Source organism: Rutidosis leptorrhynchoides, chromosome 1, assembly GCF_046630445.1.
Source record: "Rutidosis leptorrhynchoides isolate AG116_Rl617_1_P2 chromosome 1, CSIRO_AGI_Rlap_v1, whole genome shotgun sequence".
Lineage (NCBI taxonomy): Eukaryota > Viridiplantae > Streptophyta > Magnoliopsida > Asterales > Asteraceae > Rutidosis > Rutidosis leptorrhynchoides.
In genome coordinates this window covers 70,276,934-70,294,915 of record NC_092333.1, presented here as the reverse complement: position 1 = coordinate 70,294,915, position 17,982 = coordinate 70,276,934, and the positions used below count along the sequence as shown (strand labels likewise).

The 17,982-nt window shown below is 35.7% G+C and overlaps 1 protein-coding gene and 1 pseudogene across 1 annotated transcript; both read left to right on the top strand.

Annotated features, from left to right (window-relative positions):
• The first annotated feature begins 375 nt into the window (after positions 1-375).
• Positions 376-3,342, top strand: LOC139882229 (wall-associated receptor kinase 5-like). Its single transcript, XM_071866623.1, is given in 7 exon segments — positions 376-394; positions 824-1,000; positions 1,430-1,530; positions 1,533-1,914; positions 1,917-2,236; positions 2,456-2,842; positions 3,280-3,342. Coding segments are annotated over 7 exon segments (1,449 nt in total).
• A 73-nt stretch (positions 3,343-3,415) lies between these two features.
• The window catches only part of LOC139882134 (putative wall-associated receptor kinase-like 16), a 62,549-nt pseudogene continuing 47,982 nt past the window's right edge, over positions 3,416-17,982 (top strand).

The following is a 17,982-nucleotide window of genomic DNA, read 5'->3' as shown; positions in this document are numbered from 1 at the left end:
GACAGAAAAAATGGTTTATAATTCATCTAATATGAACCATCTGTTTAATCCAAGTTGAACCATATATTATTGTTGTTATTTAATTTGTTATTACTTTATAAATTTGTTTAACTAATGTTAACATTAGAAATATGATCGATAAGTTCGTGTTGAAAATCTCTTTCCAATGTAATATTTCTTTTGAACATGCGAGTCACTAACTGGGGCCGGGGGACAGAAACCACCCGATCATATATGGACCACGTGTTAGGTAGAAACCTCAGATTAATTAACTGCTTAGAAGACACAATCTCGAGAAAATCCCCTAGGAGAAACCCAAATTAACTGCCCAGAAGATGACTCTCCTTGAATTCGAACCCACGACGTTCACATACCATGAACCCGGATAACCCAGGTAGGTACCACTGCTCTGTTAATACAAGTGGTTTTTTAAAGTAATATATAGACCTTATATGATAAAGTCGTAAATTCAGAGTCATTGAGCAACCTACAACGTCGTACATAAGCGACTTAAATAGACCTGACTAAGTCTGACTTTGCCCGACTCAGTCTGACTCAGCACAACTCAGACCGACTTTGACCCGATTTTTAGCGTTGACGGATTCTTAAGCGTTTTTGGAAGAAACGGGTCGAACTCGTCACTAAACCGACTTGGCGGCCGTCTTAGCCTACTTTTGCGTCAAAGTAGTCCTTATCACTAATCATGTAATGCATAAATTTGCGACGTGCTTGCGATATAGTAACGACACCGAAGTCGCAATCCTAACCATTAACCATATTCCAATTCTCACCTTGTTTAATTTTTTGTATACTTTACTGCTAGATATCAACGAGTGTGACGATAAAAGCAACAACTATGTTTGTTTCGGGCATTGTATCAATACACTAGGGAGTTACAACTACACATGTTTGCCAGGATACAAGGGCAATGCAAACACACCATATGGCTGCCAACCTGTTGCTAAACCTTCAAAGTTCCCAGTCCTGATATTCATTCTAGGTAATTCATAATCATCCGTTAAGTAATAATCTGTCGGATACTAATTAATTATTTCGAATTAGGTTACAAAATATGGAGCGTGAAAAATATATAAAGTATGTTTGGATGTGAGTTTTTTAGAGCTTTTAAGTGTTTCTAGCTTTTATGAAAAAAACTCGTATCTAATAAAAATCTTCATTTGGTTAAAAGAGTTTAAAACTTTTATACAGAGAGAAAAAGCTAAAAGCTACGGGATCCAGCGTTTGAGAAAAAGCTAATACTTTTTTTAATCATTTTACTCTTTATTTTAACAGTATTAGCTACTCTCTGCTAAACACCTAAATACATATGAAAACTAATAGCTACTGGCTACATGTTACGAGCTACAAGCTACGAGCTACCAGCTAACCGCTATCAACTAGTTTTGATCTTCTTTTGTTTCGCTTGTAGCTATAGTATTTGTCTTGGTGGCAATAATATCGGGACTAACTGGAGTTTATTTTGAAATAAGGAAGAGAAAATTAACCAAGCTAAAGGAGAAGTTCTTTGAAAAAAAAACGGGGGTGTGTTTTTACAACAAAAGCTCAACGCACCAGGGACTAGTGAGGCAGTGATTATGTTTAGCACCGAACAACTTTTGAAAGCGACCGATAATTATGCAGAGGACCATACTATCGAACGAGGTGGTTATGGTGTAGTGTATAAAGGAATTTTGGCGGATAAAAGTGTCGTTGCAATAAAGAAGTCTAAACTTGTTGATGGGACCCAATCAGAGCAATTCATCAATGAAGTATTGATCCTTACGCAAGTCATTCATCGAAATGTGGTAAAGCTTTTAGGATGTTGTTTAGAAGAGGATGTCCCGGTACTAGTTTACGAATTCATTGCTAATAACACTCTTTATTATCGCATTCATCATAAATCGGGCGGAATGAGTTCGTTACATGGGACAATCGGTTGATAATTGGTACCGAAGCAGCGGATGCACTTGCGTACCTTCATTCGCAAGCAGCTATGCCCATCATCCATCGAGATGTCAAGTCTACTAATATATTGTTAGATGAAAACTACACCACAAAGATTTCATATTTTGGAGCCTCGAGATTAGTCCCATCAGATCACGCTCAAGTGACTACTCTCGTTCAAGGGACATTAGGATATCTTGATCATGAATACTTCCACACAAGTCAACTAACTGACAAGAGTGACGTGTATAGCTTTGGAGTGGTACTTGCAGAACTCATAACGGGGCAAAAACTATATGTTTTTATGCTATTAGCTATTCTGTTGATTCTTTTCCAAACAGGAACCACCGATTTACAAAGAATTCGATCCAGCTGGCCTGTTGGGAGAGTGGAACGAAGTGATTCTCGCTTGTCAGCTTCAGTCCCTGTTGAATCGGTTCTATCCGTTGATTTCTGGTTCCAGCCTTCTGAAATGAGTGCGGAAATGCCCCTTAGATTTAGGCTGTTTTTCAAAATATGCGTGAACAGAACCAATGAAGAAAAGAATTTGGCAACGTACTTTGTTAAGGCAATGAAAGAGAATCGCTTATTTGAAATTGTTGAACCCCGAGTTTTACGTGAGGGTAGTCTTGAACAGATACAACAAGTTGCTGATCTGGCGAAGAGATGTGTTTACGTACTGGGGATTGATAGACCTACTATGAAAGAAGTGGCCATGGAGTTAGAGCGTTTGAAGAAGGTTAAAACTCATCCTTGGGTTCAACAACAAACAAACGAAGAATCGAGAAGCTTAATCCTTGAAGTTGAGCGATCTGATCTTTATGAAGTCCCATTAATCCCATATGCTTCCAGTGAATGGGATTCTTACTCGGGTAGTTCTTATTATATGGGACTACAAGTAAACAAACCACGTTAAATTTCAGGGTGCTTGTTGTCGTAGTTTCGATTGTTTTGAAATCATATCGACTAGTATCTGATACGTACAATTTGTACATTACGTTTGATAACTTTACATTTTGATAGTTGACAAACATGTAAATATAAATCAACCACATTTGTGTTCTTAGTGTTTGTAAATTTCAGTTATGTTTGTTTAATTTCGTGTTTGAAAATGTTTGTAACATATTATAAATATTGAAGATTTGATATTGAAAATGTTATTTGCTTTTATTGAAATTGTTTGATATATCCTTATTAAATCAAAATGTAAAAATCAATATCGCAACTGGCTTTATTAGTTTTTAACCATATTAAAGATTGTAAGTCCAGTATTAAAGAAAAGTGATGAATCGTTGTATCATTTTATATGAATGAGTGAACCTTGCAATATGTCAGGATGTGACTAGAAGGAAAAGCTTAAGAATCCACACTAAACTCCATGTTCCGTCTGTTTTCTGAGCTCTTTTTGTCATAGTTTCAAATGTTATTAAATCATTTGGACTAGCATTTGATACATCTTGTGTGTAGATGTATGTATGTGAATGAATGCCTTTACCTACGGTTTGGTGCTCTATTTATAATTGAACTCTTTTGTCCTTTAGTGCCACTTAATGGGACAAGAGAAACATTCTTTTTGTCTCGTTGTACTATTTGGTCAGAGAAGCTGATAAAGCTGTATTGTCACGGGATCGTGTGTCTCCTCCCATGTCCAGCTGTCATTCCGTGGCGCAATGTAATTGCTCAGATTCTTTGCACGAAAGCGTTAGACGTTCAGTATGCGTAAGCTGTTAGGAAGAGGGGATCGCCTGGACGTTGGGAGATATAAATTTGAGAGAAAAACAACTCTATTACTCACAAGAATAGATTTACAGAGTATTACAAAACTCTTACAAAAAAAAACTCTCAAGCTCACACACACTCTCTAGGTTGTGATTACACTTCTCTGAATGATTTGGGATGATTTACAATTGAGGTTTGCACCTCTATTTATAGTAAAAATTCTATGGCGGTGGAAGGGTGTGAACGGAGATGGTGGGCGGCCGTCATCGTGTTCATCTTTGCTTCTTCTACATGGTGTTCAAAGAAGGCTACTTTGAACATCTAGAAGGTGAGCTTCTAGATTGTAGGCTGGAAACTTTCAATTCTCCCCTCCAGCCGAATCCACGAACATTCCAGTTATGTCTCTGCATAACTCCAACTTCTCTCGAGTCACCACCTTTGTTAACATATCCGCAGGATTCTCCTTTGTATGGATCTTCACTAGTCTCAACAGTTGTCGATTAATTACCTCGCGTATCCAATGATAGCGAATATCAATATGTTTTGTATGGGAATGGTACATGGAGTTCTTGCTTAAATCTAGAGCACTCTGACTGTCACAATGTACCTTGTACTCCTTTTGCTTGATTCCAAATTTTTGGAGATAACGCTTTAACCACAACATTTCTTTTCCAGCTTCTGCGGCAGCAATATACTCTGCTTCAGTTGTGGATAATGCAACACACCTCTGTAGTCTTGACTGCCATGAAACAGCTCCCCCTGCAAAAGTGTAAATGAATCCTGAAGTAGATTTCCTACTATCAGTATCTCCGGCCATATCCGCATCTGTATAGCCTTCCAAGATTGGATCAGCTCCCCCGTAACAAAGACATAGATTCTTTGTACCTTTAAGATATCTGAGAATCCATTTTACTGCATCCCAATGCTCTTTCCCGGGGTTCGAGAGAAAACGACTCACCGTTCCCACTACATGAGCAATATCGGGCCTTGTACACACCATCGCATACATCAAACTTCCAACTGCTGAGGAATATGGTACTGACGACATCTCCCCGATCTCTTCCTTGGATGAGGGACAAGAACTCTTGCTTAACTTGAAATGGTTAGCTAATGGAATGCTAACAGGTTTGGCATTGTTCATATTGAAACGTGAAAGCACTCGTTCAATATACTTCAACTGAGATAGCCATAACCTTTTATTCTTCCTATCTCGGGTTATCTGCATTCCCAAAATCTATTGAGCCTGTCCTAAGTCTTTCATGTCAAAAGACTTAGAGAGTTCCTTCTTCAGCTGGTTGATCTTCGTTACGTCTTTCCCTACGATCAAAATATCGTCTACATAAAGTAGAAGAGCAACGAAATCTCCTTCAGAAAACTTCTGAATGTAGACACACTCATCTGCTGCAGTTTTCTTGTACCCGTGACTCACCATGCACGAGTCAAACTTCTTGTACCACTGCCTAGGTGCCTGCTTTAAACCGTAAAAACTTTTCTTCAGCTTGCATACGAGATTATCTCCTGAAACCTCAAAACCTTCTGGCTGCTCCATGTAAATTTCTTCATGTAAATCTCCATGAAGAAAAGCTGTCTTTACATCCATCTGTTCAAGCTCCAAGTTCATACTTGCGACCAATCCAAGTATGACTCTAATTGAAGTCATCTTGACTACTGGTGAAAATATCTCGTCAAAATCAATCCCTTTCTTCTGTTGGAATCCTTTGACTACAAGTCGTGCTTTGTATTTCACCACTTTTCCACTACCATCCTTTTTCAGCTTGAACACCCATTTATTTTTCAGTGCCTTCTTCCCGCGTGGAAGTTCTACAATCTCATAAGTTTGATTTTTCTGCAGAGAATCCATCTCATCCTGCATTGCGAGCAACCATTTTTCTTTATCCTTATGAGTTACTGCTTCATGAAAACTCTCCGGTTCTCCATCTTCAGTAAGTAGAAGGTACTCGGATTCTGGATATCTACTCGATGGAATCCGACCTCGTTCAGATCTACGAACTTCTGGAACATTCTGAGGAGATCCACCATCATCTTGACCTTGTGATGGTGCTGGAACGTCTGGCAGATGGGGTTGTGGCTCCCCCTGCTGAGCACCGTCATTTTCCTCATTATCTTCTACTTCTGGCATTTCTTCTTGCACTGAAAATTCATTTCTCATGAATGATTCCGTTGTTGCCTCTGGCACCTGAGCAGCAACATTTGACTTCTGAGATATTGTGGGCTTTTCAATATCTTCTATTGTCTGGCTTTCATGGAACACCACGTCCCTACTTCTGATCACCTTTTTCTCCTTTGGATCCCATAATCTGTATCCAAATTCTTCATCTCCATAGCCTATGAATATGCATGGAGTGGTCCTTGCATCCAGCTTCTGCCTGAGCTCCTTGGGTACATGTGCGTACGCCAAACATCCAAATACTCTTAAGTGAGAGTATGATGGATCCTTTCCAGACCAAAGTTTCTCCGGAACTTCAAAATTTAGTGGTACTGATGGAGATCGGTTGATCAAGTAACATGCGGCTCTGACTGCTTCTCCCCAGAATGGCTTTGGTAGCTTAGCCATACTGAGCATGCTCCGAACACGTTCCATGATTGTTCGGTTCATTCTTTCTGCTATACCATTGTGTTGAGGGGTACGTGGAACTGTCTTCTCATGTCGGATGCCATATGATCTGCAATAGGCATCGAACTGCCTGGAAGAGTATTCACCACCGTTGTCGGATCGAAGACACTTTAACTTCTTTCCTGTCTCACGTTCTACCATGACATGGAACTATTTAAAGTAATCGAAAACCTGGTCCTTCATCCGCAAGAAATATACCCACACCTTTCGAGAAGCATCATCGATAAACGTTAGAAAGTATCGGTTGCAGCCAATTGATTCAACCTCCAAGGGACCGCAAACATCAGAGTATACCAGACTGAGTAACTCTGATTTTCTCGTTGAAGAGGAATTAAATGAGACTCTATGCTGCTTACCAAACAGACAATGATTGCAAGGATCTAGTGCAGCATCCTTGTCTACATTGATAAGCTCCTTCTTTATTAGGGTAGACAACCCTTTCTCACTCATGTGACCGAGTCTCTGGTGCCATAAATTTTGTGAAGCCTCCTTTTCTGCAACATTAATACTGTCTGTGCAGATCTTCACATGAGTCTTGTACAGTGTGCCACAAATGTGTCCTCGAGCGACTATCATAGCGCCTCTTGACAATTTCCATGTGCCTTTACTGAAATGACTATCATAGCCCTGTTTGTCGAGAGCTATCCCGGAAAGTAAATTCAGCCAAAGATCTGGCACATGGCGGACATCCTTCAGAGTAATTGTGCTCCCAGAACTTGTCTTTATCCTAACATCTCCAATTCCGACAATCTCAGCGGAACTAGAATTTCCCATCTTCACAACTCCAAAGTCACCAGCTTTGTATGTTGTGAAGTATTCCTTGTATGGAGTCACGTGGTAGGAAGCTGCAGTATCAACCACCCATTCTGTTTCTTCTCGTGAGACGTGAAGGCATGTCTCATCATGGGTTGAACAATAAGCTACATCACCAGAGATAGTCACTAATGTTTCTCCACCCTTATTCTTCGGCTGTGAACTGCTTTGACCTTGTTCCTCTTTTAATCTATAGCAGTTCTTCTTCATATGTCCCTCTAATCCACAATGATGGCATTTATATGTTGGTTTTCTGCCATCAGCTGACCTGCCCCTGCTCTTGCTTCTGCCTCTCCATTTATTTTTGCTACTCATACGTTGTCTCCTCCGATTCTCTGTGACAAAGGCATGGGTCTGATCTGTGCCCATGTCCTTTCTCCTTGCCTCTTCACTGAATAGGGCATCCTTGACCATTGACATGGTAAGTTTGCCATTCGGTGCTGAGTTGCTGAGTGTTATTACCAGCGTTTCCCAACTATCGGGAAGGGAACTAAGTAGCAGTAGCGCCTGAACTTCATCGCCAAGCGGCATCTCTACAGACGATAACTGGTTGACCAAGTTCTGGAACTCACTGGTATGCTCGGCAACAGAAGTTCCACTTTTGAGCTTCATGTTGACTAAACGCCTCATCAGCAGGGCTTTATTCCGAGCAGTCTTGGCCTGGTACATGTCCTCCAACTTTTTCCAGAGGACATATGCGTCTATCTCTTGTGCAACATGGTGGAAGACACTATGATCAATCCATTGACGGATCTGACCAATAGTTTTTCGGTTTGATTTCTTCCACTCTTTCTCTTTGACAGAATCAGGGTTTATACCCTTCAATTCAGTAGGATCGAACAAATCCTTACAGCTGAGGAGATCTTCCATTCGAGGTTTCCACAGCGTGTAGTTTGTGGCTATGAGCATAATCATAGCTCCGAAAGATGATGTTGACTCTTCTGTGGACATTATCACCTTACAAATAATTTTTCAACACAAACGGGGTTGAATTGTAGAAAACAGAGATCACCGTTACGTCCGGAACGGTTGAAAATGGTGGAATAGACACTTCGCGGCTTAAATTCCACTTACGGGGCAAAATTATAATTTTTATAAACTTCAGGGACCAAGAATGAAATTCTGAAAATTTCAGGGACCAAATTGTAAAATTTCAGAATTGCTACAGTACCGCAACAGTACTGCTACAGTGACATGCTACAGTGCCGCCAGCTGCTACAGTGAATTGCTACAGTGATCGTCTTCTCCGGCAAAAATTCCGGCACCGGTCGTCTTCTCCGGCGAGATTCCGGCGAGTTGACCAAACTTTGACCGCGTTTTCTGGGCTCGTTATAACTCCGTTTAAGTCGACGTTTTTTGCGTTGGACTCGGTTCGACGAGACGAATCCAATGGTACACTCAAAATTGAATTTTGAGAAAACTTCCGAAAACCCAAAAACTCAACCAACGTCTCTAACCAAGCTCTTGATACCACTTGTTAGGAAGAGGGGATCGCCTGGACGTTGGGAGATATAAATTTGAGAGAAAAACAACTCTATTACTCACAAGAATAGATTTACAGAGTATTACAAAACTCTTACAAAAAAAAACTCTCAAGCTCACACATACTCTCTAGGTTGTGATTACACTTCTCTGAATGATTTGGGATGATTTACAATTGAGGTTTGCACCTCTATTTATAATAAAAATTCTATGGCGGTGGAAGGCTGTGAACGGAGATGGTGGGCGGCCGTCATCGTGTTCATCTTTGCTTCTTCTACATGGTGTTCAAAGAAGGCTACTTTAAACATCTAGAAGGTGAGCTTCTAGATTGTAGGCTGGAAACTTTCATAAGCAGTATATTTGCATTATTTTTTCAAGGAAACTTGGTGGCTGACCGTTAAATAAGCAGGTGTCAGTCATGTGTGATACGCATGCAAAGGATAATCAAGCATGGGTATCATTAAGTTGTGACAATAATTGTTCACTCATATTGAACAGTCCAAAAAAACTTCCATAAATATTATGCAATGCTAGCTCCACCATGAGTCTATAATTGATCTAAACATTGCATTTATTGTAACGTAACTTTAACTTAATTTCTATCGACTTAGTATAACTATCCAGACTATGTATATATATTTTATTTATTTTTTCTGACATGTGTAATCAACTTATAAAGACAACCCCACAAAAACAGCCACACTATTCTTCCTCTGACTTGGCAATTTACACTTACATGTGAAAAAGTTTCCACTAATTTGGCAAAAACTATTAGCATCCTTATCTTCCATCAAATTAGTAGACTTATGAGTTGAAAATGCGACCACCTAAATCTGAATACCGTCTTAACATTTGCATTGAGAATTGTCTCATAGCTAATGACAAAAATCGTTTACCATATTTTGAAGTCAACAATGATAAACTTTTTAGGAAGTGGATAGTTCGGAAGAATTAAATGCAGAATTTGGTAGTATTACATAAACAAGTAACGTGATAGAAAAAAATAACAATAGCAAAATGCTTCTTCTTTTCAAGTTTGTTGTTCTATTATCTTCACCATTATTTATATTTACTATGGCTTTCACTTCGTTCCCCCTTTTCTTTTGTTTTTTTTCAAATTTTTAACATTTTGCACTAGTGTAACTTTGACATATAAATACACTTGAAAAAATTTGGATCATCGGGTCGGGTTGACCCTTCATAGGTCCGCCCCTGACTTACATACATGGTTGCCATGCACATCAGCACAACTGTGATGAACAAGTCGCCAAAACATACAAAACTGTGTCAACTGAAAGCGTACGTACAATGGCACTTTGAGTAAAGTTGGATACAAACACTTAACTCGGTATCCGTACACAAAATATTGTGTCAAAGACCCACTTGCCACTCTGACTTAATATGTGAAATTTTTATTACTAGACATCAACGAGTGCGAGGTTGAAGGAAAATGTCATGGGCAATGTAACAATACAGTAGGAAGATACATATGCACATGTCCACAAGGATCTGAGGGCAATGCAACAATACTACATGGGTGCACATGTTCACAAGGATATGAGGGCAATGCAACATTACTACATGGCTGCCAACCTGTTGCTAAAGCTAAAGCTGAAGTAGCTACAGAGACTTCTAAAGGTTCAAACTTCTCTGTTATGACATTCATTCTAGGTAATTCTTCATATAAGCAACACTCAATTACTAATTACTTACTTTGTATATTTCAAACTTCTATATTATATAAATTGAACAAGAAGGCTCATACTAATCTGATTCTTCAAGAATCTTTAGCATTTACCTGTTCTTATTCACATGTTCAGTTCCTCCATATAAGCAAGCAGTGGCGGAATATATGTAGGACAGAGCGGGGTATCCGCCCCAGCTGGAATTTAGAGGGAAAAAAAAACTTATACTAAAAAATAAAATTAGTACAAAATAAGGTTTTTTAGTGTTTGCCCCAGCTGTTAATGAAAAATTTAATAAGTTTTTGCATCCGCCCCGTCTGTTGTCAGATTCAAGTTTCTCCATTGTAAGCAAGGTTGCAAAAATCGGAACTCGGGCAGAACAAATTTTTGGGAGTTCGGGGAGAAATCGGTTGTTGATTAACGTTGGCTTTTTAATATAAATATACATTTTCGAATATATATGTATATGTATGTATGTATGTATGTATATATATATATATATATATATATATATATATATATATATATATATATATATATATATATATATATATATATATATATAAATAGTGGTAGGATCAAGGGGGAAGTAACCAATCGGGGGGAAACAGGGGGAAGCAAAATGTTTTTTTTTCTTTCGTTTTTTGAAAAAACTTTGTTCACGAACATTATAGATTGGATGAAAATATGAACATTTAATAAAGACGCATTGTGATAAATGTTTTTATTTTTGCGGGAAAACGCTCAAAAAAAGTAATATATAACAATTGTCGTGTTTTTCGAGCGTATGTTGAGGTTTTAGATATTATGGTTTAGATATTAGGGTTTAGAAATTTAGGTTTTAGGGTATAGATTTATGGTTTAGATTTAGGATTTAGATTGAGTTTTTAACATGAACGGTTTAGAGTTTAGGGTTTGGGGTTTTGGGTTTAGAGACTAAACCCAAAACACCAAATCCTAAACCCTAAACCCTAAACTCTAAATCGGGCTAAATTTTACTTCACAAAACATGGGAAAAAAACGTTAACATTCTTCACGATCAATATTATCTTGAATGTTATTTTTGTCGATCGTTTTCCCGCCTAAATAATAACATTCACCACGAAGTGTCTTTTCTAAATGTTCATATTTTTGTGTGATCTTGATGCCTGAAAAAAAAAATGATTTTTTTTTTGCTTCCCCCTTATTGTTTACTTTTCCATTTATCCTGCCACTATATATATATATATATATATATATATATATATATATATATATATATATATATATATATATATATATATATATAGGGGCAGGATCAATGGGGAAGTAACCAATCGGGGGAAGCGGGGGGAAGCAAAATTTATTTTTATTTTTCCTTTTTTTGGATTTTGTTTTTCAGGTATCAAGATCACACGAAAATATGAACATTTAAAAAAGACACTTCGTGATGAATGTTATTATTTAGGCGGAAAAACGATCGACAAAAATAGCATTCAAGATAATATTGATCGTGAAGAATGTTAACGTTTTTTTTTCTTCATGTTTTGTGAAGTAAAATTTAGCCCGATTTAGAGTTTAGGGTTTAGTGTTTTAGGTTTAGTACCTAAACCCTAAACCCTAAACTCTAAACCGTTTGTGTTAAAAACTCAATTTAAATCCTAAATCTAAACCCTAAACTCTAAATTTCTAAACCCTAATATCTAAACCCTATAAACCCTAATATCTAAAACCTCAACATACGCTCGAAAAACACGATAATTGTTATATATTAATTCTTCGAGCGTTTTTCCGTCAAAATAAAAATATTTATCACAAAGTGTCTTTATTAAATGTTCATATTTTCATCCAATATATAATGTTCGTGAACAAAGTTTTTTCAAAAAACGAAAAAAAAATTTGCTTCCCCCCGATTGGTTACTTCCTCCTTGATCCTACCACTTATATATATATATATATATATATATATATATATATATATATATATATATATATATATATATATATATATATATATATATATATATATATATATATATATATATATATATATATATATATATAGCAACAAACAACCATTTATATAATATTTTATAATACATAATATAATATATAGCTAAAAATATATGTTGACCGAGAAATTCAATAAATCGGATATTGACTGAGAAGTTGTGTGATGACCCGGAAATTTTTGACCAAATTTAAACTCTGATAATTCCAACAAGATAAGCAAATTGACGTGTTGCATTAAAATGATTAGTTATCCATTGGACTTTACCCTATAATTCACGAACAAACTGTAATTTAAAACTCGAAACCCGATAATATTTATATAGTATGTAAGTTAATTTCTAAAATGAAAACGTTATGATATAATAATTTATATTATTAAAATGTTTTTAAATTATATATAAAGTAATTTGAATATAATTAGTTAAAAAAAAACTTAATATGAAAAAGAAAAATGTTAATAGTTAAACACATAATATATTTAAAACACTTAATATATCAAATAAGTTTCAAACAATATGCATGTTTATACTAAAATTTTAAGTTTGCACCATCATGCATACTAATAACTTTGAAATTTTTTTAATACTTCCACGTTGACCAACACTATTAAGACTATTGACTAACTTACTGTAGTGACCCGAACTTTTCCAAGTTTATATATATTAATTAAGATTGATATTTACATGATTAAATGTTTCCAACATGTTAAGCAATCAAACTTGTTAAGACTTGATTAATTGAAATAGGTTTCATATAGACAATTGACCACCCAAGTTGACCGGTGATTCACGAACGTTAAAACTTGTAAAAACTATATGATGACATATATATGGTTATATATATAGTTAACATGATATTATGATAAGTAAACATATCATTAATTATATTAACAATGAACTACATATGTAAAAACAAGACTACTAACTTAATGATTTTGAAACGAGACATATATGTAACGATTATCGTTGTAACGACATTTAATGTATATATATCATATTAAGAGATATTCGTACATCATAATATCATGATAATATAATAATTTAAAATCTCTTTTGATATTATAAACATTGGGTTAACAACATTTAACAAGATCGTTAACCTAAAGGTTTCAAAACAACACTTACATGTAACGACTAACGATGACTTAACGACTCAGTTAAAATGTATATACATGTAGTGTTTTAATATGTATTTATACACTTTTGAAAGACTTTAATACACTTATCAAAATACTTCTACTTAACAAAAATGCTTACAATTACATCCTCGTTCAGTTTCATCAACAATTCTACTCGTATGTACCCGTATTCGTACTCGTACAATACACAGCTTTTAGATATATGTACTATTAGTATATACACTCCAATGATCAGCTCTTAGCAGCCCATGTGAGTCACCTAACACATGTGGGAACCATTATTTGGCAACTAGCATGAAATATCTCATAAAATTACAAAAATATGAGTAATCATTCATGACTTATTTACATGAAAACAAAATAACATATCCTTTATATCTAATCCATACACCAACGACCAAAAACACCTACAAACACTTTCATTCTTCAATTTTCTTCATCTAATTGATCTCTCTCAAGTTCTATCTTCAAGTTCTAAGTGTTCTTCATAAATTCTAAAAGTTCTAGTTTCATAAAATCAAGAATACTTTCAAGTTTGCTAGCTCACTTCCAATCTTGTAAGGTGATCATCCAACCTCAAGAAATCTTTGTTTCTTACAGTAGGTTATCATTCTAATACAAGGTAATAATCATATTCAAACTTTGGTTCAATTTCTATAACTATAACAATCTTATTTTAAGTGATGATCTTACTTGAACTTGTTTTCGTGTCATGATTCTGCTTCAAGAACTTCGAGCCATCCAAGGATCCATTGAAGCTAGATCCATTTTTCTATTTTCCAGTAGGTTTATCCAAGGAACTTAAGGTAGTAATGATGTTCATAACATCATTCGATTCATACATATAAAGCTATCTTATTCGAAGGTTTAAACTTGTAATCACTAGAACATAGTTTAGTTAATTCTAAACTTGTTCGCAAACAAAAGTTAATCCTTCTAACTTGACTTTTAAAATCAACTAAACACATGTTCTATATCTATATGATATGCTAACTTAATGATTTAAAACCTGGAAACACGAAAAACACCGTAAAACCGGATTTACGCCGTCGTAGTAACACCGCGGGCTGTTTTGGGTTAGTTAATTAAAAACTATGATAAACTTTGATTTAAAAGTTGTTATTCTGAGAAAATGATTTTTATTATGAACATGAAACTATATCCAAAAATTATGGTTAAACTCAAAGTGGAAGTATGTTTTCTAAAATGGTCATCTAGACGTCGTTCTTTCGACTGAAATGACTACCTTTACAAAAACGACTTGTAACTTATTTTTCCGATTATAAACCTATAATTTTTCTATTTAGATTCATAAAATAGAGTTCAATATGAAACCATAGCAATTTGATTCACTCAAAATGGATTTAAAATGAAGAAGTTATGGGTAAAACAAGATTGGATAATTTTTCTCATTTTAGCTACGTGAAAATTGGTAACAAATCTATTCCAACCATAACTTAATCAACTTGTATTGTATATTATGTAATCTTGAGATACCATAGACACGTATACAATGTTTCGACCTATCATGTCGACACATCTATATATATTTCGGAACAACCATAGACACTCTATATGTGAATGTTGGAGTTAGCTATACAGGGTTAAGGTTGATTCCAAAATATATATATAGTTTGAGTTGTGATCAATACTGAGATACGTATACACTGGGTCGTGGATTGATTCAAGATAATATTTATCGATTTATTTCTGTATATCCAACTGTGGACAACTAGTTGTAGGTTACTAACGAGGACAGCTGACTTAATAAACTTAAAACATCAAAATATATTAAAAGTGTTGTAAATATATTTTGAACATACTTTGATATATATGTATATATTGTTATAGGTTCGTGAATCAACCAGTGGCCAAGTCTTACTTCCCGACGAAGTAAAAATCTGTGAAAGTGAGTTATAGTCCCACTTTTAAAATCTAATATTTTTGGGATGAGAATACATGCAGGTTTTATAAATGATTTACAAAATAGACACAAGTACGTGAAACTACATTCTATGGTTGAATTATCGAAATCGAATATGCCCCTTTTTATTAAGTCTGGTAATCTAAGAATTAGGGAACAGACACCCTAATTGACGCGAATCCTAAAGATAGATCTATTGGGCTTAACAAACCCCATCCAAAGTACCGGATGCTTTAGTACTTCGAAATTTATATCATATCCGAAGGGTGTCCCGGAATGATGGGGATATTCTTATATATGCATCTTGTTAATGTCGGTTACCAGGTGTTCACCATATGAATGATTTTTATCTCTATGTATGGGATGTGTATTGAAATATGAAATCTTGTGGTCTATTATTATGATTTGATATATATAGGTTAAACCTATAACTCACCAACATTTTTGTTGACGTTTTAAGCATGTTTATTCTCAGGTGATTATTAAGAGCTTCCGCTGTCGCATACTTAAATAAGGACGAGATTTGGAGTCCATGCTTGTATGATATTGTGTAAAAACCGCATTCAAGAAACTTATTTTGTTGTAACATATTTGTATTGTAAACCATTATGTAATGGTCGTGTGTAAACAGGATATTTTAGATTATCATTATTTGATAATCTACGTAAAGCTTTTTAAACCTTTATTGATGAAATAAAGGTTATGGTTTGTTTTAAAATGAATGCAGTCTTTGAAAAACGTCTCATATAGAGGTTAAAACCTCGCAACGAAATCAATTAATATGGAACGTTTTTAATCAATAAGAACGGGACATTTCAGTTGGTATCTGAGCGTTGGTCTTAGAGAACCAGAATTTTGCATTAGTGTGTCTTATCGAGTTTGTTAGGATGCATTAGTGAGTCTGGACTTCGACCGTGTTTACTTGAAAAATTATTGCTTAACAAATTTTGTTGGAAACTATATATTTTTAACATGTGAATATTATGTGATATATTAATCTCTTAACGCGTTTGATATTATGTGATAGATGTCTACCTCTAGAACAAGTCCCATTGACTCACCTAATAATAATGAAGAGTCAAATGTAAATTGGAATGATTCGTGGACTGATTCACAAGTTCCCGAAGAGGAACCGGAAGAAGAGTCGGAACCGGAAGAAGAATCGGAACCGGAAGAAGAATCGGAACCGGATGAAGAAATAGAACCGGTGGGGGAAATAATAAAACGGTTAAGTAAAAGAAAATCCTCAACCAACCGGCCAAGGTTAATTATGGTCAATGGTGTTTCCGCCAAGGAAGCAAAATATTGGGAGGATTACCAATTCTCCGATGAATCGGATTTCGACGAGAATTCCGATGATGTTATAGAAATTACCCCAACTGAATTTAAAAAGGCAAAAGAAAATAATAAGGGAAAGGGCATAAAAATAGAGAAATCTAATTCCAACCCCGATGAACTTTATATGTATCGTCAACCCCCGAAGTCCTTAAGTTGTAACAATGACCCGGGAACCTCTAAACCACCAGGTTTTTCTAAACCAATGTGGATCACGACGGCTCGTATTAGGGGAACATCATATATCCCTAGAAACTTGGCAAAACGAACCAAAACCGAAGAAGAAGAAACAAGCGAGTCGGAATAAGATAGTTGTATTCGTGTGGTGTAATATATGTAATATAGTGTGCTTATGCTTTATGATATATGTAAAAATTGCTTGTATTAATAAGTATTTTTTTTTATGAATCTAACTCTTGTCTATTTTACAGTATAAAAACACAAAATGGATAGACAACCCAATATTTTAAGAGACCTACCCGGAGACATGATTGATGAAATCTTGTCTAGAGTCGGTCAGAATTCTTCGGCACAACTATTTAAGGCGAGATCAGTTTGTAAGACATTCGAAGAACGTTCCAAGAATGTCTTGGTTTATAAGAGACTTTCGTTAGAAAGATGGGGGATATCACATTGGGAAACCAATAAGTTACGATGTGTTTACTTTGACGCATATATTGCGGGGAACCCAAATGCTATTTTACGCAATGGGTTAAGAAATTATTTTGACTCAATATATCCGAATATTGGACTTCGTGATTTAGAAAAAGCGACTAACATGCAACATAAAGAAGCATGTTATGCTTACGGATTAGTAATGTTCGCTTCTCACCAAAGTGAGAACAAGAACATCGGGCTACAACTATTAAACAAAACGTTCCCACAAGTGACGGAGTCGGTAATTGGGGTAAGAAATGAGGTTTTTAGATTGTTACGGGACTGTTGGACATTACGTAACCCTCGTCCCTTTGACGACGTTACAACACGCTGTCTTATCAACGGCCATAACGGTTATGTTCCACAAGACCAAGGATGGGAAGTAGTCCTAGTAAAACCAGAATGCATGACTTGTTTCTGGACGTATGAATTACGTGTCTTTATTGCCTTTGCTGAACGACTTGTGTACTAGCTAGAATTATCTTCACAACCATCTTGTATCAAATTTATTGTGTGCTATATTTCATGCTATATGTAAAATATGCGGTATTGTAAGTTTGTAAAATATTGTGTAAAAGTTTGAACGCGAAATATTATTATAATCAGTTTTTCATATAGAATTGTAGTAGTTGAATTGTATATTAGCTACTAAGTATGA